Source organism: Phalacrocorax aristotelis, chromosome Z, assembly GCF_949628215.1.
Source record: "Phalacrocorax aristotelis chromosome Z, bGulAri2.1, whole genome shotgun sequence".
Classification (NCBI taxonomy): Eukaryota; Metazoa; Chordata; class Aves; order Suliformes; family Phalacrocoracidae; genus Phalacrocorax; species Phalacrocorax aristotelis.
In genome coordinates this window covers 19,808,391-19,833,103 of record NC_134311.1, presented here as the reverse complement: position 1 = coordinate 19,833,103, position 24,713 = coordinate 19,808,391, and the positions used below count along the sequence as shown (strand labels likewise).

At 39.5% G+C, this 24,713-nt stretch overlaps 1 protein-coding gene across 6 annotated transcripts in view; it reads right to left on the bottom strand.

Annotated features, from left to right (window-relative positions):
- The window catches only part of MCC (MCC regulator of Wnt signaling pathway), a 237,769-nt gene that overhangs the window by 59,186 nt on the left and 153,870 nt on the right, over nucleotides 1–24,713 (bottom strand). For all 6 annotated transcript variants that reach the window (XM_075079290.1, XM_075079289.1, XM_075079293.1 and 3 more), the window contains 3 exons: nucleotides 17,270–17,383; nucleotides 9,779–9,921; nucleotides 2,349–2,485 (listed from right to left, as the gene is read on the bottom strand). In XM_075079290.1, coding sequence (XP_074935391.1) covers nucleotides 2,349–2,485; nucleotides 9,779–9,921; nucleotides 17,270–17,383 — 394 coding nt within the window. The remainder of the gene's footprint in view (nucleotides 1–2,348; nucleotides 2,486–9,778; nucleotides 9,922–17,269; nucleotides 17,384–24,713) is intronic.

Here is a 24,713-nt window from a genome sequence, read left to right as displayed (position 1 = left end):
TTGGCTTGAACTTATTTGTTTCTATAACATCTTCTGTAACACACATTTTCTCCATTTAAACAACCTTCACAAGACCTTGTACGCTGAGTTTTGTTCCTACAATAACATTTTTCCCAGAAAGTAAGAGTTTACAATACATTTCTCACAGAAAACCAGTACAACCCAATCACAAGCTCTGCAAGACACTGGAGAGAATTCATAGTTTTAGCTCTTGGTGTTTTATTGCCTGTAGCAGTAGAGTAGTATATCCACATGCATTAGTGTATCATGACGTATTGTTTTTAGTAAGTCACTGATGCTTATTCCATTAGGGCAGTAAGCAGGTCATGCACGTGGTTATCAGGTCATGATTTTTTTATCCTTATATAATTGTATCTAGATGGATGAAAAAAATATATATTTGTGTATACCTACATCTGTATGTACACACACACATATATATAGACACACAAAAGGATTTATTTTCAGAGGAGTACGGGGAAAAAAAAAAGGAAAAGGACAGACTCAATGTATAGAAAAAAAAACACGGAAAAAACGCAAGAATCCCTAGGGTTAACATTCTCATTTTGTCCTTTGCTATATTTCATTTTATTGCCATGTTTCCCATTGTTAGCAGAAACTTAAATGGAAAACTTGCTTTTAATGTACCCAAACCCTGTTTCAACTCCACCTCATGAAGAACAAAATCAAAGCCCTAACCCCAAAACAAACTCTGAAAAGTAAATTAGCTTGATTTTTTTGACAAAAAAAAAAAAAAAGGAAAAAAAGATGAAAGAAAATTATAAGGAAAAAGAAGTCCTTATGTTACAATCTGTTCAAGTAGAAAGTTAATAATAAGCATTAACTTTTGAAAGTAAAAACTTTCATTTTTTAAGAATATGAAAACCTCTACTAAAATATCTTGACTCTATGCAGTATTTTGTTAAGTATACTTTGAATTTTGTATGTCAGACACTTCATGATTACATTATTATTAATATTGTTCTATCAATGTTTCTAGAAATTAAAGACACTGAAACACAAATGTGCCACAGCAGGTCTTGCATTTATAAACAAATACAGCTCCAGAGCTAGTGTATTCATTTCAGTTTAAGAAATCATACAGGAAACCTCTTTTATATGGTTGCTTACAGTATCAACATGTTTTATGCATTATTAAACACCACTTGAGAGCAATGAATACTATGCCCAAAAGTCAGCCTACTCTCAGGTCCATTCCTCTAAAAGACACTGTAGTGGAAAAAACAGCAAAAAGTTCTCAATCAAGTAGTGCACTGCTCCAAGCAAACGGAAACTGTTTTAATACAGTTTCTTATGTATGGAAGCAAACATTGCATTCTACATTATAACTATCAAAACCTCATGTAGAGCTAATAGCTTAATATTTAGAGATCACAATTTCTGCAACATTTCAACAATTTCCTAAAACACTGCTTGTGTACTGTATCACCCACAGAAGCTCCCAGGCACCCAGATAGTTTACCTAGGGAAGAAAATGAAGAGCAACTATTTGGTTTTAAATATAAATTAAGAGAAATAGTATTCTGAAGAGAATTCTGGAAATCAGTCATAGTGAGGATTACACCAAACTTCTGCTAGCCTACAGTTGGTACTCAGCAATTGTGCCCAAAGACTTAAACATTATCATACTGAAGGCCTACTATCTCCTCATGCTTACACTGCAAACTTTAGGGAGTAATTATTCCATACTTGGAGTTCTTCAAATTAGCAGTAATTGCACTTGGATGACAAAATAGATGAAATTCTGAAGTAAAGATGTTTGTCCTCTTAGTTCTTAACCAGAAAAAAAAAAATTAGTTACAAACTGTTTGGAGATGCTCCCTCCTTGCACAGTATTTGAATGGCTTATGTCAGATTTATACTTGCCTAAATCCATTTCACTAGCTATCCTTATTCCATACTTTAAAAAGGCTCTCCATTTTCAAGAAGTGCAGACGTTCTTTGTAATTAGGCTGTAAAAGAACGGGACAGACCGTCCATTCCCCACACTTTTCCTCCCAACTTTTCCGCTGTCTGCAATTATTTTCTAGAGTTAGTTTACAGGCACATGTAAGGTATGTGAGTATCTTTTTTCTCACTCTTCTTTCCCAGAAGTCATAAGCTCTCCTGAACAATCATTCCATTTTAGACTCCATAGTTGTTCCACATCAAGGAACAGAGGTTACGTCACACATAAGTTCATGGCCACAGAGTTGTTCAGCATTTGGTGTGATTAACACAGCCTAGATTCATTTATTTTCTCACCAAATGTTTAGGTTTGCATTTGAAAGGCTATGATGCTTTTCTGCTGTGAGAAGGCATCATGTCTACCATGAAGCATAACTCACCCACATCTGCAGTGACCATGGTGGACTGATTCTCTGGTACCGAGACAGAATTCTGGTCCACGCTGCGTGAGTCTTCATTAACCTCATGCTGGCTTTGGCTGAGCTCTGACCGCAGCTCTGAATACTCATCTTCCTCCCTGGGAGAGAGAACAAAGGCAGAACTAAAATCCTCTGAGGAAATATGTATCTCTGTGACACTTACTTCAGATCTGTAAGCTGAGCCACCGCAGAGAACTGTGCTATGCCCATAATACCCACTTGCAGCAGCCAGTGTCTGATTTCCACTTTTTTATTCCCAAATTTATTATTACTCCAGACCACTGTACAAGGAAACAATGGGTGGAATTGAGTGCAAATACACTGCTCTGCAATAACGCCCCAACTAACAATTCTTAATCAGCACAAGTGGCTTTTGATACCAAAGTGGATTAGGAATAACCAATTCTGGTCTCTTTCTCAGCTTGAGGATGCCATCGGCTTGCGTGAAAAGCAAGCGTGCACATGCACATACCTGCATGTGAGTATCAAAATGCTTTTGGGACAGGTAGGTTTTTCATTTTCTCTTCTCAGAAGGAAGAGAACAGCTAGAGAGTATAGCGCTGAACTGCTGGAGTTAGTGGAAAATAAAAAGCCTCAATTACCTAGGTTTTAACTTATTTGTCAAGCTAGTTCTACTAAAATAATTGAGGACACAGAATACTTTAGCTAAATCTAATGAGCTTAAAAAATTAGGGCTTTTCCCTCCTGTCTCCACATGACGAGTTCAAAGCACTGGGAAAAAAGATAAGTAAATGAAAAATAGCTTTGCCTGAGAGCATGTGTAAACATTCTTTCTTTTGATCCACTTGCTGATTTGACTCAGAATTTTTTTTTTACTTCCATAGTGACTGTTTTGACATTAAAGTATGTGTTTTAAACATGAGAAAAACACCAGCTTACCCAGGTGCAGAGCCCCTCTGATAAGTAAGCAAACAGCCATCATTTTGCTACACACTAAATGAAACACAGAGATTCACTTTGCTGCAGATTCAGCAGGGAAGTGGGAGAATGGAGCTGCCTGGATTTGGATAGCAAAGACCTATCTGGGGATCTGCATCTGGGAAGGGCACTTGTAATGTTATGCCTGTGGTGTGTATTATATACGGTGATGAGTGTTTCTTGCAGAAATATTGCAGGGTTTAGACTGGAGGTGTGTCTGGATTTGCGAGGCAAAATAGCAGAGAAGATGGTCTGCACATACAGGGAACAATGACATAAGTAAATTCTCCTTTCAAAGTAGCAGAAGTGACAATTTATGAACCAGGCAAACTCAAAAAAGGAATTTCAGCTTGCTTGCCAAGCAGGGTTTCCCAAGGTACTGAGATGTAATTTCTACAGGAACTATTATGTTCTTCTACCGCTTATATTTGCTTCAGTGCAAAGAATGTCTGACTTTATCAGAAGCACTTAGTTGACTATTATTAAACAAAAATGTAGGTCAGCTGGTTAAAATTGAGATTTAGATCAAAGAAAGCTCTTTAAGGTACCATGCAGTACATGTTTAAAAAAGTGTGAGAACTAAATCATGAATAGCAGGAATTAAAACAGTGTAACGAAGACACATAAGTGTGAGTTAATGTTCCATGAACTCGTTTATTATTAGCCATAGCACAAGCCAGTAGTAATTAGCTTTAGACAAAAACAATTACCAAGCACTCAAACAGCTGCATTTTTTGATCTGAAGGTAATCAATTTTTTAATCTACAAAACAATTAGTCCTACATTTTTAAAACCTGAATTACGTCTACAAAAGGACAAGAGGCTATTGATCATAAAACAATGCCACACACAATAATATCTCACCACCCTTCTTTTGGCTCTTGTTGCATAGATTTTTTGTTTAAAATCCAACACAGCTTCATCTAGCTAGCACTAGCATTGTTTTTTTCAGTTTAAGCACCCTTGGAATCTTGGGGCAGTTGAAAAGTATGTGACACATCAGGGCTCGCATCTTTCTGATGGCTCAAGGCAGAATTCACTTTCTGAGTGATCTAATACTTCTAAGACCTGATGAGAAAGATCAGAAATACTTTTCTGGTGAAGCAACAGCAAGGTCAATTGGGCTCTCTACCACGAGTCTTACAGGGGGCAGACTGAGGGCTAAAAACAGAAGGGGGAATTTGAGGGGAGCAATGCACCACAAATATAAATTCTGCCTTTAAAACTGAAGTTGGTGGTAACAGAAGGTACTGTTTGAGACTCCCCTTTCCCCAAAACTGGAGAATACTCCTCCAGTGGCATTGGAAATGCAAGGCGCCCAACAGCTGATGATGACTAGCCACTGAAGGTGGGGGCATCACAACTTCCTTGTTTCTGCCATCACCTAGGACCTGGCTGGACAAAGCGGGTATTTGTTCTCCTGTGGGTTCTGATGGTTCCCAGTTGCTGGAATGTCATGCTGAATTGGAGGCAGTTAAGATCAGATCAAGCTGTTTTAAACACTGAGAGGCCTGGGAACATTGTTGGAGCAAAAAAGTGTGTTTTACAGGTATATCTGCACTTACTGCTTTCCTAATGTTTGGGTGCAACCAAGGATCACAATTGCTGCACAGACACTGAGAAAAACTTGATCAAATAGTAAACAGAACAGCACACTTTCAGCACCCTTTCACACCACTGATGAGTTCTGCCAGGATGCTGGCAAGGTGCACATTCTCTTCATGGCTGCAAACAGCGCATAGTTTCACACTTTAGGTGCCAGCAGTTCTTCAACAAACATTTTACTTGAACAAACATTTTACTTGAACAAGTATTTTTTAAAGCATTTTAAGTCCCTCAGATAGAAAATACTACAATTGTATGTGCACTGCAAGTGAGAGACTGACTGCTCCCTGTGTGTACACACCTGAGGTCCCTCTGAACTAGTTCACTTATGAACAAATAGCGACACGCTTGAGACAACATGGGAATTAATCACTGAAGGCAGGTGGGGCTGTGCATTGTATGCTGAAGCCAACACTATCACACCCACACTGCCATTTAAATTGAATCCAAGTAGCTTCCACCTAGCACATATTTAGAAGCTAGAATTAGACCTCTAGGGCATTGTGTAAACATAACTGCCATGTGTTATTTCTTGTGATGCTGTAGTCTATTCACTCTCCTTCTTCTTCATTAACTCCAACACAACCTACTTTCTGAATATATTTCAGATTAAAAGTTGTGTGAACAAATGGTTTTACAGCAATGGGTTACAAGCTTCTTGACAACTGTTTCAAATAATCCTTAAAAGGCACCAATATTCAACCGAGTGTACTTCTGTTTGTTAAAGTTGCTTATTATTTTTAGAGTTGCACAGGTGTACCCAGCAGTTTAGAAATAAAAGCAGTTTGACCTCTTCCTTCTTCCTTTTGCAGAACCTGAATTTGACATCTTAGAAAGACTGTCGGTCATAGGTCGAAGTTGCTCCTGCACAACCAAGTTACAGATGATTTTGCCAGCCAAAGACATTATTAAAAAAAAAAAGAGGTGGGTTTGAATGAATTTAAGGCAATACTAAAAATGCCTGAAGTCAGGAACGTTCACCTTTAATGTAGACATAATTCCCTTTTAGTACAGTACTGTGTAATTTGTAAATCCCTTCTGTGCTTCAGAGTTATCAGGTGTATCCTTTATGTCCAAGTATTTATAATATGACCCTTGAATTAGGAAAGCTATTGGCAAAGCCATTTGATTGGCTTTGCTGTCTTCTAAGTTGTTCACACTTGGAGAGAAAACAGGAGTAGGTATACACCTTGTCAAAGGACCCAGAACCTTTGCAATGCAAACAAATTTGTCTTCTGCAAATTGAAACAGCAGAAGTAGGGGTAACACTGCCACCAGCATCCATTTGACATGCTAATGGTAACTCCAAGCTAGCACCACTCAGTGAAAACCGTTCACTCTAAAAGAAGCTGACAAAACGTGCTCTGCACAACCGTCATAGGCTCTTCTGCCCAACAGTCTTGCAGAGTTTGACAAAAGCCTGTGACTTGAGTTTTACAGCAAACTTAAGTAAAATAATAGCCACCTCCTCTCACTCTCTCCCTAATAATGTAGACAAGAACAGTGAGACACTGTCACACAATTATAATTTTCCAAGAAAAAAAAAACAGAGCCAGGTTTGTCTCCAGACTGCTCACATAAAAAATAAATCATCCTCATCCTAGTGGATCACTTCTTTTGTGTCTTTTTGCTTCCAAATTGCTACCTTCTTGAGCTGATAGTGCATAAATTCTGCACTGTCACGCGTGAAGAACTAGGCAAGCAAGAGGCTTGTCAACTTGCACAGTATGAGTATAGGCAACTCTCTTTTCAGCCTTAATATCAAATCAGTTACAGCTGTATTTCAGGTTTGGGTTTTTTTTTTTTGTGAGGTTGGGCTTCCAAACCATCTGAGCTGTCCAGAGCAGCAGCAAGGAGATGAGACAATTGCAGATGAATGCTGGCTTGCTCCCACAACCATGGTGACTTCATTTTCCTTAGGGAATGCTGGAAGAACGTAGTGCAAGAGCAGCATGTGGCTACACACATGGAACTTCTTGTACCCAAGAAAGGGCTAGCAAATCTAGAACTGGAAACTTATAAAAATACTCCTGTAAGATTACTAAGATCAGCATATCAGATATACCTGGGAAGAGGGCACAGGCATTGATATGTGCCTTAAGCTCTCTTATAGAGCTGGAATTACTAAACCACAATAGCAAAAGCCATTACACTTCAAGCTGTGTAAAACCCCTGACATTGTGGGGGGTGAGGGGGAGGGGAAACCAAACCCCAGAAACAAAGAGAGAAAAATTCTCGGAATGGAGAATGTTAACTAACTTATACAGCCTGCCAACACTCCTAAAACTGTTGTAATACCTTATTCATATTTAAACACTCTTTCTGCTTAATTTCCGCCCTACTTTCTGAGGGTACTACTCACAGTCAAACGAAGAGCTACAAATTTAAAGATAATACAGCTTAAAGAGGACAGTCAAATACCCTCCATGAAACTCTGGTTTCTTCCAGTTGTTTCCAGAATATTTTGGGGGTTTTGGAAGGAACCATGAAGAATGTCATAAAGCAGCAGTACATCAAGCTACATGTTCATTTATTTTTACAGCCTAAAGACAATACATGAAAATACTGAACAATCTCTGTGTCAGCACTGGGGAAACATTTATCTGTTATGCAATTAATGTAAACTCAAGAAAACTGTTTCCAGAAAGACAGCCTAAATTTCATGATAGCACAAGTAAAGCCTCCACTCAGTACTACTTGCAGGTATCCAAGAGTCAAATCAAAACTAAAATCCCTCCTGTGTTCTGGTTAGATGAAAGTATAAATGCTGAGGCCCTAGCAGGGCCATGCTCCCAGAACCCTTCCTCTCAGGACTTTTGTTCCAGCTCCCGGGTTCACAGCCCCCATAGCCAAGGGTGGAGCGCTGAGTCACACCTGCCCCAGCAAGGACAGCAATTACACCACCCTTGCGCTGTGGGATGGAGCAGCTTCTCAAGAGTGACGCAAGTAGATCCCAGAGCAGATTTACAGAAAGTTACAGCAGGAAGTATCAGTTTTCCTTCTTCCAGTTGTCTTCACAAATCCTATGGAATCCTTCCAATTCTACCTCTGCTTGCCATTTTTAGGAGGAATATTACTCCTCTGTTCTCCAGACACCAAATCATTGGCTTGCCAAAGAAAACAACCTATTCCAATCATTAAAGGAAATAAAAAAAACCCACTAACTTAATAAGCATTTTTGTTCTTCCTAGTAAAAGCAGAACAAATAAATAGAGAGGAGGCATCATAGCTGTCTGAGAAAAATAAGCTCTCATACAATAAGACCAAACAGCTGGGGCATGACAGTGGTGTGGCACCTGTTGCAGCACTATTGTTCTGATGTCTTCAAAAGCCTATACCCCCCAAAGGCACAGAAAAACTGCAATTTTTATGAGAAGCAGCATGCACTTCCCATCAAACTCAGTTCTTATGCCTCACTTCCTTGTGCATGCCGCAGCTGACTTTTTTATGGACATGTTTACACATTCACAGTATCCACCTGATTCCAATATTTTGTAATTGAACACCACTTGGTTCAACACAGCTCTCATGCTTCTCAGATTTTTTCTCAGATTTTGCTTTTCAATCAATCTTTTCAATTGGTAGAACTTTACCAGAGAGGAGGGCAGGATGGACAGCCAGTATCATGCTGAAAAGAAAGGTGACTTGAAACAAGACAAATGGGAAGTTTGTCTGCAGAGGTATCAAGCATGAATGAACAAGGGAGTCACAGGGATTTCTTCAGAGAAGTACTACCAGTTTAGAAAATAATTACCTGAAAAATCTCACCATGACCATCGCTAGTTATTATCATCTCAGAGTTGGCAGTATTTATCTTCCTAAATAACTTCAGCAGAATGTGATTCTATCACTGGTTTTATAGTGGTATAAAGGTGTGATGATACTTTCTCTTATTTATGGTACACTAAACCTTTTTCTTTGTGTGTATAAATGTTTTCATGAAAGGTAAACTGAGTTGTTGTAACAACATTGTCTTGTGCTAGTAGAAATGTTTACAAGGAAGAACGAATGAAGCAGTTATCAATAAACTTGCAGCTAATAGGCAAGGAAAACTGAAAATTTGCTACATGGGTAGACCACCATGTCAATATTACCTACGGAAGTGTCAAATCTAATTCCATGTTCTCTAGAAAATCCATAGATTCTAGTAGTTCAGTTGCATCCTCAGAAGTTAAACTTTAAGAAGCTCCTTCCTCATTCTAGTCCAACTTTCTCTAGGTTGAGAATAATGGGTAAAAACAAGTGAGGAAAAAAAGTGTTTTCTTGTAGTCAAATGTAACGTGTATTTTACCACAGTAACAAGTAATGACCTAGTGTAATACCTCAAGCTTTTGCTGCTCCAAGGACAGGCAACAATGTTATTTGTACCATTGTGTTTTGTCACAAATACCAGTACAAGCAGATGCAAAACATACTGAAATCCATTTGAGCCATACTTCTCACCCCAAGTAATTTGGCTTAGGTGATCCATAGGATGCCACAAAATCAAGTTAAGAGCAGACATACAGGCTGGGTGGTTCCATCTGCCTTTATCCACCACTGCTATCACTTACCTGGTACCCTCGCATGTATGTTACACTAAAGGAATATTTAAATGGCACAGTGCAGTTCTTCGCAGTCTTCATTAGGCTTTGCAAAGTGTGATTTTGCCAGAAAGAATGTAGCACTTCTGAGCCTTGGGATGATACTCTGCCAAACACGTACCTTAATTATGGGCAGCTACTCAGTACCAGTCATAACAAGTCTAACTACCTTAAAGTCATCATCAAATTGTATTTAGAGTATAATTCACACTGTATTTCGTATGATTCTTCCACTGGCCCAGAATTTCCAGAAAGTTGCTGTACCTTATTGTTGTTCCCTGTAGTCGATCAATTTTCTTGTTTAATTCAGCAATGATACTGTGCAGCTCTGTGATTCGTTCTTCATAGCGTAGTGTTGTTTGCTCCTGCACGTCTTCGTGCTCTCTCATTAGGTGGGATTGTTCACACTAAAGCAGAGAAGCAACGAACAGAAATGGTCTTATGAATAACTGCATAGAGATCAGATACAAGGCAAAAGTGCACACCATTAATGGTTTTCTTACTCATCAAACCAACGGTGTCTTAGCAAAAGAAAAGGATAGATGCAAAATATTGACAGGTACACAAAGATATGTAATTACAAGATTTTAAGAACTGAAAGATTATGCAGTGTACTTTTATTATAATTTTTTTCTAAAGGGCGGAAGTTGCCTTCCCTCTTGAACATAAAATGCATTCACAACTCAAAATAGCTGTAAATATCTCATCTTTGAATCCCTGAGATTCATGATGCATCATGAATCTTCAAGGATCTTCCCAAGGTGGTCTGAATTAGAACAAGTCCTAAGGCAGAAACAACATTATTATAAGGAAAAGTAACCACACTTTGAGGTTATGCCTTATTCTCTAGTATATTTGTTTTTATTAGCCTTTAATGATAACATAGCATATTTGTTATTATTCTAATCCTCTATGATAAAATGCTTATTGTTTGAAGAATTAAAAGGCTACATGGCTACTTGGTTTTTTTATACATATCACAAAATCCTCCTTTTTCTTTCCAATAGGATTTTAAATCCAGCCTCTCTGGACCACTTTTATGCCAGCAAACACTCTACTTCAATTACAGAAAACAAATACAGTCTACTGCAATTACAATCCAACAGTGCATGGTGACCGAAGTTATCCTTGGTAGTGGCTGGAAAGAGCAAGGCTTCTGACTTTTTGCTTCTGAACGCCTGCAGGAAACAGTCAAGCCTTCTTGCAACCACAGAATGGTATATACTAGATTGTCAGTAAAAGAAAATTCACAAGCCAATTGGCAGTATAAAACCCACTCTCGTTAACTGAAGACCTGCAATGTAAGATCCTAGTAGCATTTCTAAGGGCTACAATTTATAGCAATGTATGAGGTCCTCCAAAATTGCTGCATCAAAACTTATTTTTTTTGAATCAAATAAACACTCTATACAGAGGTAACTCTTTCAACCCTTTCTATCATAAATAAAAAAATTATACCCAAACTAGCAGGTATGCCAGAATTTTCACAGTTTGCCCTCATACTTTTTGGTTACTCTCATTCACAGCTTGAGAATATCATCTACCTAAAAGGCTGCTTTAAGGCTAAAAATGTAATTGCACTTCAATAACATTTTTCTTCTAAATTTTAAATAAATTTCAATATTTTTGAGTTCCAGGAATATGCACATGGAAATGTAGACCAGACATTAAAGCACCTTTCCATGGACTACAACAAAAGAGGTTCTTATTCCAGCTGGAGTCAAAAGCACTTTCACTTACACTAAGACAAACAGACCATAAATATCTTCACACTGAAGAGAAGAGTAAAGGATCACATTTTAGAATACTGATAACGTTCACCTGGCTTTTAAGACTTTGTGCTTGCAACTGACATAGTTACACATGTATATGCAGGATCATTCCACAATTTATTTCTCATTTTCCATATCTTAACATTGTATCTGGCTGAAGAACTACCACGGTTTTCAAAGTGCAGAAATAACACAGAGAAAATGTTTAAGAAAATCTTTAGAACAGATTTAAGTGCAATACAGAGTTGCTTGTTCTGCCTTTGTAAACCTAAATTTCCTCCGACACACACTGATACCCACAAACGCTGCCTAAGCATTATCAAGATCAATTATGTGCATTTTTCCCTTTAAACCAAAAGGATGTTTCAAGATGGAGTGTGTGATAATTATTTTCAGACAATAAATAAAAACCCTATCGCAACAATTTTTGTCTTTCTAAGCTATGCACTGAAAAGCAGAATTTATTTATCTTGACTGAAGATATATGGACTCTTGCTAATGGACCTCAGCCACATTACCAAACTTGCTTTCTGTTTTCTCCAGCCATTTCTCAGTCACCATTTTTCAGGATAACCATCATTTACTGACAGACATACTTTGTGAACAGCCAGCAGCCCGGCAATATAAGACAACAGCTTCACATTTGATTCTTTAGAAAGGCTCTTGGATTATCTGGGGCAAAAGTAACTAGAAAATGCAGAAAGGAAACCTCTGTGAAAGACAGGACATGATGCTAAGAAGGACTGCTGTGCCTTGGAGGTAGGTACAGAGTTATGCCTCGTAAGTTTTGGTCAGACATGACAAGTCTCAACTGAAAAAGGCAAAAGCATCCAAACAATGGAAACGTAGTTCAGTATGAATCCCAAAATGCAGTAACAGAAAATTCTTGTTACACAGGATTGCTCCTCATTATGGCACATTCATCCCAAAGCTTAAAAGGGAAAAGAAAGAAATGTGTGTTTTGGTACCCATTGCTACCTGGGATACTGAACCTGCTCATCATCCTCTTTAGTTTCTGTGTCCTCTGAGCCTCAGAACTATGATCTGCCACCAGTTCCTTTTCCTTTCCGAGGCGTACACATTCAGCTCTTGCAATCTATTTGCATGTCTGTCACACAATGTTTTTAATATAAATACCTCACACCCTTTCTTCACCCCTTTCCAGCCTCATACTTAAGTTCTGATCAAAACCATTAAGAGCTCTAATTCTCTGAGAAAGCAGACACAGCGATAATCCACTGAGAGGCTGCAAAAGGTGAGCGATTGTTGAGGTCAGGAGAGAAGTTTCCAGCAGAGTTCTCAGTTTAACTGACCCTTGGCTGGTTTTTGGTACAGACTAAAAAAGTTATTCCAATTACAGTATAAATTAACAATGCCTGGAAACTCCTTTGTCAGAATTCTTGGAGCTTGGAAACAACCGCAAGAGCAAGAAGAGTATGAGGGAGAATGATGATAAGAGAAAATATTTTAACCCAAGTCTCAACACATTATTCTACTGTACACTAATTCCTAGCACAAGAAACATTACCAGTGCAAACCTTTGTCAAATTTGCAGTGTTCAGTCAGAGGACAAAAAAAGAACCACCAGCAGCAGTGCTTGCTAAGAGATCCCCCAGTGCCTCAGGCCCTGCAGAGACAAACACCGGCTATGGCGTTGTTCACCAAGAATACAAGTCATCACCTGAAAGAGCCACAACGATAAACCTGTCTAACAGGCTCACAGGAGATAAAAACCTTCTCTCAGCTAATACAGTATTTTAATTTAAGAGGAGTGGCAGATTTTAAAGTGGCAATCCATTAATCTAATTTTAAGTATAAACACAAGTTCTTCATGCCAAATCCTCAATCATGAAAACATGTATGGTTAGAATTAATTGTTTGGTGATATATCTGTGTATACTTGGTGTGGAAGAACAATACAAGTACACAGGACTAATCCACGGGAGATAAGGACATCACACAACAGAACAAGTAATTAAAACGTTCATCTGAACACCACGCATTTCTATTTCAAGTTACTTCATTGAATGAGAAACTGAAGCCTTCCTGTGAAGTTCACATGCTCTTATATGCCTACAGAGTGTTGGTTTTATTCTTACACTGAAATTCTGCTGTCCCTCCCTACACTCTGAGTAACTAAGTGGATGGTAAAGAATTATTACTGCAGTAATGGGACTAACTGCTGTGTGATATAGGATCAAGAACGATGCAGCACAGTCTCTGTTACCCTTGGTCTAGAGCTATTATAAAATTCCAAAATTACAAGGGCTAAGCACAAAAAATAAGAAAGCAGGTGTACCTCATGAGAGAAGATGAAATGATAAGGAAGATGTACTAAGTGAACTGTCTATTCTTGTTGTATTTGCTGAAACATTCAGTGTGTAATTAAATCCCATATTCTATCATAAAACTGCAGAACTCAATGTCACAGGATGTAGGAAATGCCAAGAATGTAGATGGATTAGAAAGAAGGTTAGGTAAATCCATGGAGGATAGGACCATAGAGGACTATTAAGTGTGATGCAGTCTCCTGCTCACAGATGTTGGCAGAAAGGTGGGGGAGTATGAAGGAGGACAACTCTCCATATGCTCTCCCTTCAGACATCCACTATTTATCATTACCAAACCAGAGTATCACGCCAGACAGCTAGCAGAAAGCACTACTTTTCTTCTCATAACCACAGAAGGAGTTTTGGAAGAAGACATTAGTTGTGGTTGACTAGTACTTCGCAGCAAATTTCATTCAAAAGATTGTTCTGTTGCCAAACTGTACACCAATACAAACAAGAAGAACTGCTGTCTTTCTGAAATAATAGAAGGGTGTAGGCAAATGGTATAGCAGGTCTCCACAGACTGCAGTTTTGGAAATCATCATAATACAACAACCAGTAATCAATTACGTTCTTTTACAAAACTTTAAGCACAGGCTGTCCAACTATCTTTCTTCACCATTTGTCATCTGTTACTGGAATTGTGGTTCCCCAAAACACCTTCGCTCTGCAAATCACTAATCCTTTCTTCCAAAGTGTCTCACATGCCTCAAGAAATTATGGGAAAGGTATTACCAAAAATGTGTTTTAAAAGTTAATTGTTCCAGAGAGCATTTACAACGCCAGCTGAAATGAAACATGTGCTGCCTTTGTAAGTATAGTCCAGAGGCAGAATAGAGATTTTGTACTGACCCACTAGCATCTGAATATGGCTATGCAGAACCTCAAACACCTCTTATTCAATTTATGCCTTCTGAACCTCTGTTTTGCATTAGTGAGGAAGAAATGCATTAGACAAAGGTTGTAGAGGAAAAAATTATATGATATGATACACAATATGAATTTGGGAAGAAAAGTTCAAAAAAATATGTTAAGTGGCGCATCTACTTGGAAGTGATGCAGCTAGAAAAAGAACGAAAGGTGGTTTCACCAGAGTCTGCTTCAACACTTAAACATCACCAACACACTTAATACAAGAGCTGTGCTTGTTAAATGGCTTATTCCTTTAAGAAAGATGGTATTTTATTTAATGCACACTCCCCTAAATTCCTATCCACTTGAGGGCTTTAAAAAAAATTGAAAAGAGCTATAGCATTAAAACTTTATAGAAATTGTTCATTAAAAAGTATTTTTTTTAAATCTGAAATCTAGCTAGCACGCTAGCTTTCAGCTATTCTGATTTGTGTTATTCACGGTTCAGGTAACAGTCGTCACTATGCTTGTGCTCACAAGCACACAGCCCATGATCATGTAAAAACCTTCAGCTTTACAAATCAAGCACCACATACAGGTGCATAACTGGTAACCCATCAAAGAAAACACCAATCAATCTTGTGCTAACAGAGCACATGTGGGTTGGGATTAAGGACTGATCCTTAATCCCAGTCAGCATCAGTGGGGATCCATTACTGTATGGGAGCACCTACAAGGTACTCTTCATTAGCTGAGAGACAATATATGTCTTTTTAAACAAAGACATAGAAATGAAACTAAAACACTAACAAAAACGTGTGGTTAGCACAAGACCCTGCAAAGCTATAAATAACAATGTCAGTGTATTCATGCAGAATGATGTGGATCATTTGGATACAGTGGATCCATTTGACAGTTTAATGATTGCCAAATGCAGCCTCATATCAAATTGTATTTCAGAAAGAGGACTCTATCTCAGAGTCCACTAGAAATTAGAAAAGGCTCTCAGGATTACAGCTGATAAACAATGTTAACTGTCAGAGTGGTTCTAGCTCACATATCAAGGGGAATAAAACCATGAAAGTTATTTTTATTTTTGGATGTTGCATTGATAGTCTGCAATAAGAGTATCACTTACAAGCCTCAAAACCTTAAAGGTAGCTGAGAACACATCATGGAATGTGGTCAAGGGCCAAAATATGTTTGGAGGACTGAAGCAAGAGCCTTAAAATCTAGACTGCTTGAATATTTCTACATTTGGCTTGAGTTTAAGTAACATGCATAAGATACAAGCCCCTACCAAAATGCCCTGAATACTGAAGACACTAAATATGCAAAATCACAGAATGGCTGAGTTTCACAGGGACCTCTGGAGGTCATTCATCCAATGCCCTACCCAAATCAAGGAGGGTCACCCAGAGTACGTTGCCCAAGACCAGGTCCAAGTGGCTTGAGCACTTACACGGTTGGTGATTCCACAGCCTCTCTGGGAAACAAATAAGATGCTATACTTTACCAGACAAAATGCTTTGACTGTTGTGGGACCACAGTGGGATGGGGCAGAGAATTGGAAGAGCAAAAGTAAGAAAACTCGTGGGTTGAGGTAAGAACAGTTTAATAATTAACATAAAATAGTAACAACAACAGTAATAATACAGTGAAAAGGAAAATGTCTCTGGGGTAGGGAGGGGGACAACACAAAAAAAAAAACCACCAACAAAAAAACCAAACAAAAAAACCCCCAAGTGATACAATGGCTCACCACCTCGCCATCCAATACCGCCTGTCCTGAAGCTGCAATTGCTGCTTCTCCCGGCCAATTCCGCCCAGTTAACATACTGGGCATAACGTTACATGATATGGAATATCCCTTTGGACAGTTTGGATCAGCATTCTTTGCTGTGCCCCCTCCCCTCCCAGCTTCTTGTGCAGCCGGCAGAGCATGGGAAGCTGGAAAAGCCCTTGACTAGTACAAGCACTACCCAGCAACAACTAACACATCAGTGTGGTATCAACATTATTGGCGTACTAAACCCAAAACACAGCACTATACCAGCTACTAGGAAGAAAATTAACTCTATGCCAGCCAAAACCATGACACTAAGTATAAATGAGCATAGATTTTGAATTAAGCTTTGAAATGTGAAGTACTTATAAAAGGTATTTGCCAGAATGACAGTATCTGAAAACAGAGGTTGAGAACAATAGTTCAGTTTTCCCTGTTTGCATTTGCCTCTTTACAAGTAACTTGATCTGAAGAGATTATTATTTTTTAAGAGCTGTAAAGCATTACAGTTCAGACCTTATTCTTATTTAATCCCTTGGCTTTCCACTGACTGTGCTCTCCACAACAGATATATACAAATTGGCTTACTAGAATCTAGACTTAGATCACAAATCATTTCTCATATACCACCAAAGCACTGACAATTGGCAACAGCTTTTGATCAGCATTAATTTGTGCTGTGTTTGAATCTGACCCAGGAGTGGAAGGCTCTATAATCGGTTACCTAATCCACTGAAAATATGCTGAAATTTTTATATTCTAAAATATTTCAAACCAATCACTGTTTGTATTGGCTTCAAAACAAAACTGATGTAATTCTTTCTTGGTATTTTTTAGAAGAATGTCATCAGCACATAACACTTAAAACCCATGGCAACTATGTTTCTTGCAGTCTTAAAATTCTTCTCACTTATGACTTTTTTCAGATATTTTATCCTCTCTCCACATGCCATATTCCTTTCTGAAGAACAACACAAAACCAAGACCATCTCCAGAATCTTCAACTATTGCTCACCTGTGCTTTTGCCAGTTTCTTTTCCAAAAGGTCACGCTCCCTTTCTGTTTGTTGTAGACGTTTATTAAGCTCCACTATGTCTTCCTTTAACGAAGCCAGGGCTGCTAAATGAAGCTAGAAGACAAAAGGAAAGAAAAAAATTAACCAAGTCACAAGCTATGTAGCAGTAGCGTTTGAAAGAAGATACAGTACTATACAGCAGCTACAGTCTCTGTGGATTTCTGCAGCAGTTAATAGGAACTTCAGTATAACAAAAGTCTACAAGAACTCCACATGCTACTAAATGCTTTTTACATGTGATTCTCCTCTCCAGACAGCACACACATTCTTTCATCAGAAAACACAATATAAGGATAAATACAGTGAAGTATAATTCAGCTGGAAATGTGTCGAATAGTTCACATTAAACATTAAATAGGAACTACCTTGAGTCTTGTGTTACAAAATCTTACATTAGATGTTGACTTAGATTTGTATTATAAAAGAAGGTGTGTCATGTTTTGATGCCTTCAGACATATAGAGGTTATTAGTTTGGTGAAGGGAATAACTTGATGCATAGGATTTGGTTTTATTTTGCAACTAAAGCTTACTCCACTTTGAGCTCTGTAGTTGTTGTTCTCCTCTGTCCCACATCAGTGAGTTTCAATGATTCTAATCTACTGCAGCCACACATGAAGAACCTGAACTGTTTTTCTTTCTGCAGTAGATCCTTTTGATGAATGACACGTTCTACATTTAACTGACAACATGTGGAAATACATAGCAGACTATGATAACTAACATAATCTAAATTACATTGGCTATATAACCTAGAAATCAAGAACAATTCTTAAAAGAATACTAAACTTGTAATTCTCTTCCTGTCCTTAAATATCCCATTCATCATCACACCACAGGCATCAGCTAGAATTCAACACTCAGTATTGACAACTACAACCTAAAAGTCCAGGAGGAAAACTAGGCACTAATACTGAAGTCTGTCTTTGTAGTAGCAAAGAAACAACTCCGAGTTATACTTGCTGAGAAGGCAAAAGTGACCTCTCACACCAGACCAAGTGACACAGCAAACACCGCTCTGCTGCCACAAATCAGACTGAAACACAAACCCTGCTTCCAGTCCTCCAGCCAGTTTCAGTCCTTCATTCTGACATCTCATTGCGATGGTCACTTTTAAGTTACTTTTCTTGTTCTATTTCCAGTCAGTCTGCTAATGAGTCCTATTTTCATACCAGTTTTACCTTTACAATAGTGGAAGCCAGAAAAAACATAGATGTTTTCACATACTGACATATGAAAGTAGCTGTTTGATAGCAGAGAGACCAGATCATTTGGCAACAGCTCCTTCACATACAGTATTCCCATTGCTATAAAAAAGGCCATCTCTGGCTTTAAAACAGAAAACACAATTTTTTATAAAGATTTTTAGATGCAAATTCTGCAGTTTTAAGTGTTGTGTAACTAGTTACAGTAGAAGCTCTGTACATCCTCATTTGTGAGTTCAGTTGAAAGCATTTTTTATTATGTCTGCTACAAAAATGTCTTACACGCAGTTATTCACTTCAGTACTAATATACACGTACACAATTTTATGTTCTAGTAGGTTTAAGATTCTCATGGCACTCTCATTTTTTAGGTGGAAAAACAGTAATTCAGGCCTGCTACGGGTACATGCTACATAGCTTCTTTCAAGTATGTAGCTGAAATTTCTTAATAAACCCAGAAACACCCTGAATATCTTTAAGTATTCTTGGCCTTCAGCAGAAGGCCTTCCTTCCTACCACAGGAAACTATGCACTGGTTTTACAGTGTGGAGAAACAAGAAACAGGCTAATTGTACCAATCTGTTCATAACTGACTTCCAATTTTCAGGAAAGCTGGTGAATTTATAAGCCACTCTTTCACCTTATTCCCTTAACAGAGGGGAAGTGTTGCAATTAAGCTCACCAGTTTGTTCATCAGATCTTGCATTCTTCACCACAGCTTTCAAATGATACATGAAAAAATAGCTACAATTCTCTAAATTGAATAAACAATGCTACATAGTCAAGTAGGTAGCTTTCCCTTTCATACACGATAATTAAATGATCACCAGCTGTGGTTTTAATTAAATACCAGACCTGTAATGTCCACACACACAGTGCTGTAATATAGAAGGACACCATTAATTTGAAAATCTCAGTGAAAAACAACTTGTTCTCTGAACAGTGGAACTAATGATGTGGACTTCCTATGGATTTGTCTTTGCCCTCTTCCCACACTTCAGTCAGCTCAGCTCTTCTTCACTCCCCTAGCACACCCCAAACTTGGTAAGAAACAGCATGAATTGTGGCTAGCTTTATATCAACGCTGCTGCCTGGCCTGGCAGCTCCTGCCAAACACAGGCATCCAATACATGAGTTACACCAGCCTCCCTGTTCAATATAGGGTCTCTCTTCTCCAAGTAACCTGGAGATTTCTTCACTAATTACAAGGAACATTTGTTGCATTTTTACTATACAAAATTATCCTCTCCTTTCATAAATTGGACTAGTCAAGTTTTCAAGTACTAGTAAAAGAATAAAAAAAGACAGTTACTGAAAGGACACACTAGGCAACAGGAAGTTATCATACGCAGAGGAGGGCTGCTTGCGATACTCTTCGGTTTCATGCATGTACCCAGTGCATCAGCAGTAAGTCACAGGCAAGTGGTGCCTCCAGCTAGTACTGCAATACGTAATAAGGTTAAGGCAGCTAGTGTAGCTGTGTATTCTTGGCGGAGCCAAGCTCTTCTCCCCCAATTCCTTAAAAAAGGTATTACAAAGTATTGCTGCACCTTCCCTTAAGGTGTGACTATTCCCACAGACCACACTTCCAAGTCTGTTTCTATAGCACACTTGCAGGGTGGGAACTGGAACACAGACCTTTTTGGATGTTGCTGTAACACAAACAAGCAAAACATCTGAGCAAAAAGCTACAGTCAACAAAAAAGTCATCCTGGGAAAAAAAGTTTACACTTAGAATTCAAATTCAATAATCCAAACTATTAAAGTTGGAGAGGTTCCATTTAAAAATCTCAACCAGAAGACAGTAGGTCAGTCACAACTCTAACTGCAACACTGAATCACAGTGGGTTATGACAACTGAGAGAGACAGAACAGAGGTAGCCATATGGCATACTGCTTCTTTTCTCCCCTCAGCAAGCAGTGATAGTCAGTTACTATCACTAACATTAATAACAAACATTATAGTTCAAGGTGGGCTGCCTCTGAATGACACAAGATTATGAAACAGATCAGACACTCAGTATTTTGTAAAAATTAACACAGACACCACAAAGATTTGTTTGTACAACACATTGGTCTGAACCTTTAAGCAACAGCTCCCACAGAGAACTACTTCATACAGAGGAAACAGCTCACTGACAAAGCCTGTATTGTTCATAAATGTCATACTGATCCAATACAGCTAGTATTGAATTCCACCAGGAAAAAACCCACTATGTGCTGTTCATGCCCCCAAACTGTCCAACAGGACAGGCAAGGTCAACACATGCAAAAGCAATGACTGAAAAGGGATCAGACAAGCCAACCAACTTGCTTCTCTACCATCACCCAAGGAAATAATAATTCTTTCAGAAAAGAAATTAGATGCATAGTATTAATAAAAAAACCCCTCTCAACTTAGAAGCCCAGGTAGGGGCCCTGGTGACTCAGGATGCAGAGAAGGCAGAGTTACTGAATGCCTCCTTTGCTTCGGTCTTTACTGCTAAGGCTGGCCATCAGGCACCTCAGCCCACAAAGGACAGAGAGGAAATCTGGAGAAAGGAGGACCTGCCCTTGGTTGAGGAGGATTGGGTCAGAGATCACCTAGGCAAACTGGATCCTCACGAATCCACAGGCCCCAGTCGGATGCACCCACGAATGCTGAAGGAGCTGCCGGATGTTCTTGCCAAGCCACTCTCCACCATATTTGAAAGGTCATGGAGGACAGGAGAGGTGCCTGAGGACTGGAAGGAGGCAAATGTCACTCCAGTCTTCAAAAAGGACAAGAAGGAGAATCTGGGAAACTACAGGCCAGTCAGCTTCACTTCCATCCCTGGAAGGTGATGGAGCAGTTAATCCTGAAGGTCATCTCCATGCACATAGAGGAAAAGAAGGTTATCAGAAGTAGTAAACATGGATTCACCAAGGGAAGATCATGCTTGACCAACCTGATAGCCTTCTATGATGGCATGACTGGCTGGGTCGATGAAGACAGAGCAGTGGATGTTGTTTACCTTGACTTCAGCATGGCTTTTCACACCATGTCCCATAACATCTTCATGGACAAGCTAAGGGAAGTGTGGGTTATATAAGTGGACAGCGAGGTAGATTGAGAACTCACTGAATGGCAGAGCTCAGAGGGCTGTGATCAACAGGGCAACTAGTGGTGTTCCCCGGGGGTGTGTACTAGGTCCAGTCCTGTTCAGTATATTAATCAATGACCTGGATGGTGGGATAGAGTGTACCATCAGCAAGTTCTCTCATGATACCAAGCTGGGAGGAATGGCTCATACACCAGAAGGCTGTGCTGCCATCCAACAAGACCTGGACAGGCTGGAGAGCTGGGCCAAGGGGAACCTCATGAAATTCAACAAGAGCAAGTACAAGGTCCTGCACCCGAGGAGGAACAACCCCATGCAACAGTACAGGCTGGGGGCTGACCTGCTGCAAAGTGGCTCTGTTGAGAAGGACCTAGGAGTGCTGGTGGACAAGCTGACCATGAGCCAGCAATGTGCCCTTGTAGCCAAGAAGGCCAAAAGTATCCTGGGGTGAAATCAAAGGAATGTGGCCAGCAGGTCGAGGGAGGTTATCCTCTCCCTTCTACTCTGCCCTACTGAGGCCACATTTGGAGTGCTGTGCCCAGTTTTGGGCTCCCCAGTTCAAGAAGGACACGGAACTGCTCCAGCAAGTCCAGCGCAGAGCTACAAAGGTGATCAGGGGCCTGGAGCACCTGTCTTTTCAAGAAAGGCTGAGAGACTTGGGTTTGTTCAGCCTGGAGAAGACTGAGGGGGGATTTAATCAATACTTATAAATATCTGAAGGGTGGGTGTCAAGAGGGTGGGACTAGGCTCTTTTCAGCAGTGTCCAAAGACAGGACAAGGGGCAACGGGTGCAAATTGGAACACAGGGAGTTCCACTTGAATATGAGAAGAAACTTCTTTCCTGCGAGGGTGCCAGAGCAGTGGCACAGGCTGCCCAGGGAGGCTGTGGAGTCTCCTTCCCTGGAGACATTCAAAACCCGCTTGGGCATGTTCCTGTGCCCCCTGGTCTGGGTGTGCCTGCTCAAGCAGGGGGGTTGGACAAGATGATCTCCAGAGGTGCAACCGCTATCATTCTGTGATTCTGCGATTCCATTAAATTTTCTGCAAGGACAACAGCAGGTTGTTTGCTGAAACATATCCATCACATTTTATGACCAGTATTACCCTGCCAGGTTTTTATGTATTAAATACATAATGACAGTTTATTTATTATTATATTATTAATAAAAAACAACAAACTGTGTCTAACATGCTGTCTTTAAAATGCAAGCCACTGTACAGCTAAATTTTGAAACATAAATATTAAAAAAAAATAAGCCAAAGCTTAGGAAAAGCAACTTCCGGACCTCACTTCCAGAATCCTTCATGACTGCGGTCTCTTCCCCACTATACCTGCTTCCAGAAACATCTCATACAATACTGTAGACATGATTCAATGACGTGTATATTTGCACAGTGCTTTGAACACTGCTTTTGGTGCTGGGCTTTGTGAAATACACTATGTGGGTACAATTAAAACCAGTATTTGCTGGCAGCCAGGTTTCTCAAAATTTTTGTGGGGAAAAGAACACAAAAGCAGATGGGATAGTAATATGAACTAAATGCCAAGGAAGCAGGGGACTACTGACATGTCTGTAGTACCTATTGGTGGAAGTGTTCCGAGGCCACGAACAAAACAAGGGAAAGATGCAAAGGGCAATGAAGAAGGGCATTGAAAAAATGATAGGTGAAGGTTAAAGCACTGCAAAGAAGTATGATTACTTTTATACTCAGCATTTTTCCCTGCCATTGTGAACCATGATCCTCATCACTAAGTTTGATCCACATTTTTCTTTCCCTCAGCCTGGAACCAGACTAATTAAACTATATTGCTAAAACCAGTTGTACTCACTGCATATGTTTGCTATTTTCAAGACAGAAATAACAAAAAGGTCCTAAGCACATCCTTCTCTGTGAAATTAAACTACTAATCTTATCTTTTTCTTCGTTTCCTGCCTTCCTTGGCTACAGTACTGCTGCACATAAGCTTGGGAATATTCAGATATGTAACCTCTGACATTACAAGGGAGCCATAAAAGCATCAGATCATGGTAAGGAGATACGAACCCATATACCAATACAAAGCAGTCAAACACCAAAGACCAATTTATTTGTCCTATGTATTCTATGTGTGTCCCCTGTGACTGACCAGTAAACCCCTACCATGGAAGAAGGCTCAGAGATGGGCCAGGGCAATGTGCCCCTGAAGCTCAGGGAATAATGCAGGTGGGACTGATCACAGCTGTTGCAAAGGGGCTGACCTGATCTCAACACCAAGGGGACCTCAGGGTGGTCTCCCTTTTACATGAACAGCTATCACAGCTGAGTGGATCAGCTGGTGGCGTAAAGGTTTCTCCCTAAGCTCATTAAAAGAGTGCAAATCTTTTCTTTTTCAGGAACCAAGGATACCAGGGAAAGGTCTCCCTGAGTTAGCCAGGCCAACAAGGAGGAGGTGTACATGTGGCTCAGCACAACATAACATAAAAAACCCAGAAAACTAGCAAAAGAATTTCAAAGAAAGCAATGGGCTTGAGCTGGCTTCAACCCATGGATGCCTTCCTAGCAAGAGTAGGGACGCCCAGCATTGTGACAGTGAGTGTATTATAGAGGCTGGTAATGAGAATCACATTGGTGTCATGATTGAACTGTGTGTTGCAACTGCTATTATTCTGTTACATGTAACTGATACTTGTATTGTGTTTTGAGTATGTTTTATATCACTCTGCTAAATCAGAAATCCCAAGTAACATCAACTATCTTGAAATAAGTAAATCTGATGTTAAACATGACACCCTTCATACGTGGAATATGTAAAAGAACCTGGTCAGTGAGTATTGGACTCTGACACCCTCTCCTCTCTTTTGTTCCCCATTTGCAATTTGCATGGTTTAGTGCGAACAGCCCACAACATGGACGTCTTCTGTGTATTGCTACTACTTATTTTAATGACAGGCAGTATACAAAAAAAACAACCTGATCAAATAGTCAGAATGCCGCCTCAGCTCTGAAAACCTCCCCAGTTTTTTTGTTATCAAATAGCATTGGACACTACACTGGATCTGAAAACCCAAGCTGCTTTGTAAGATGAGAGATAGGAGGTGTCAAGGATAGCGTGGAAAATA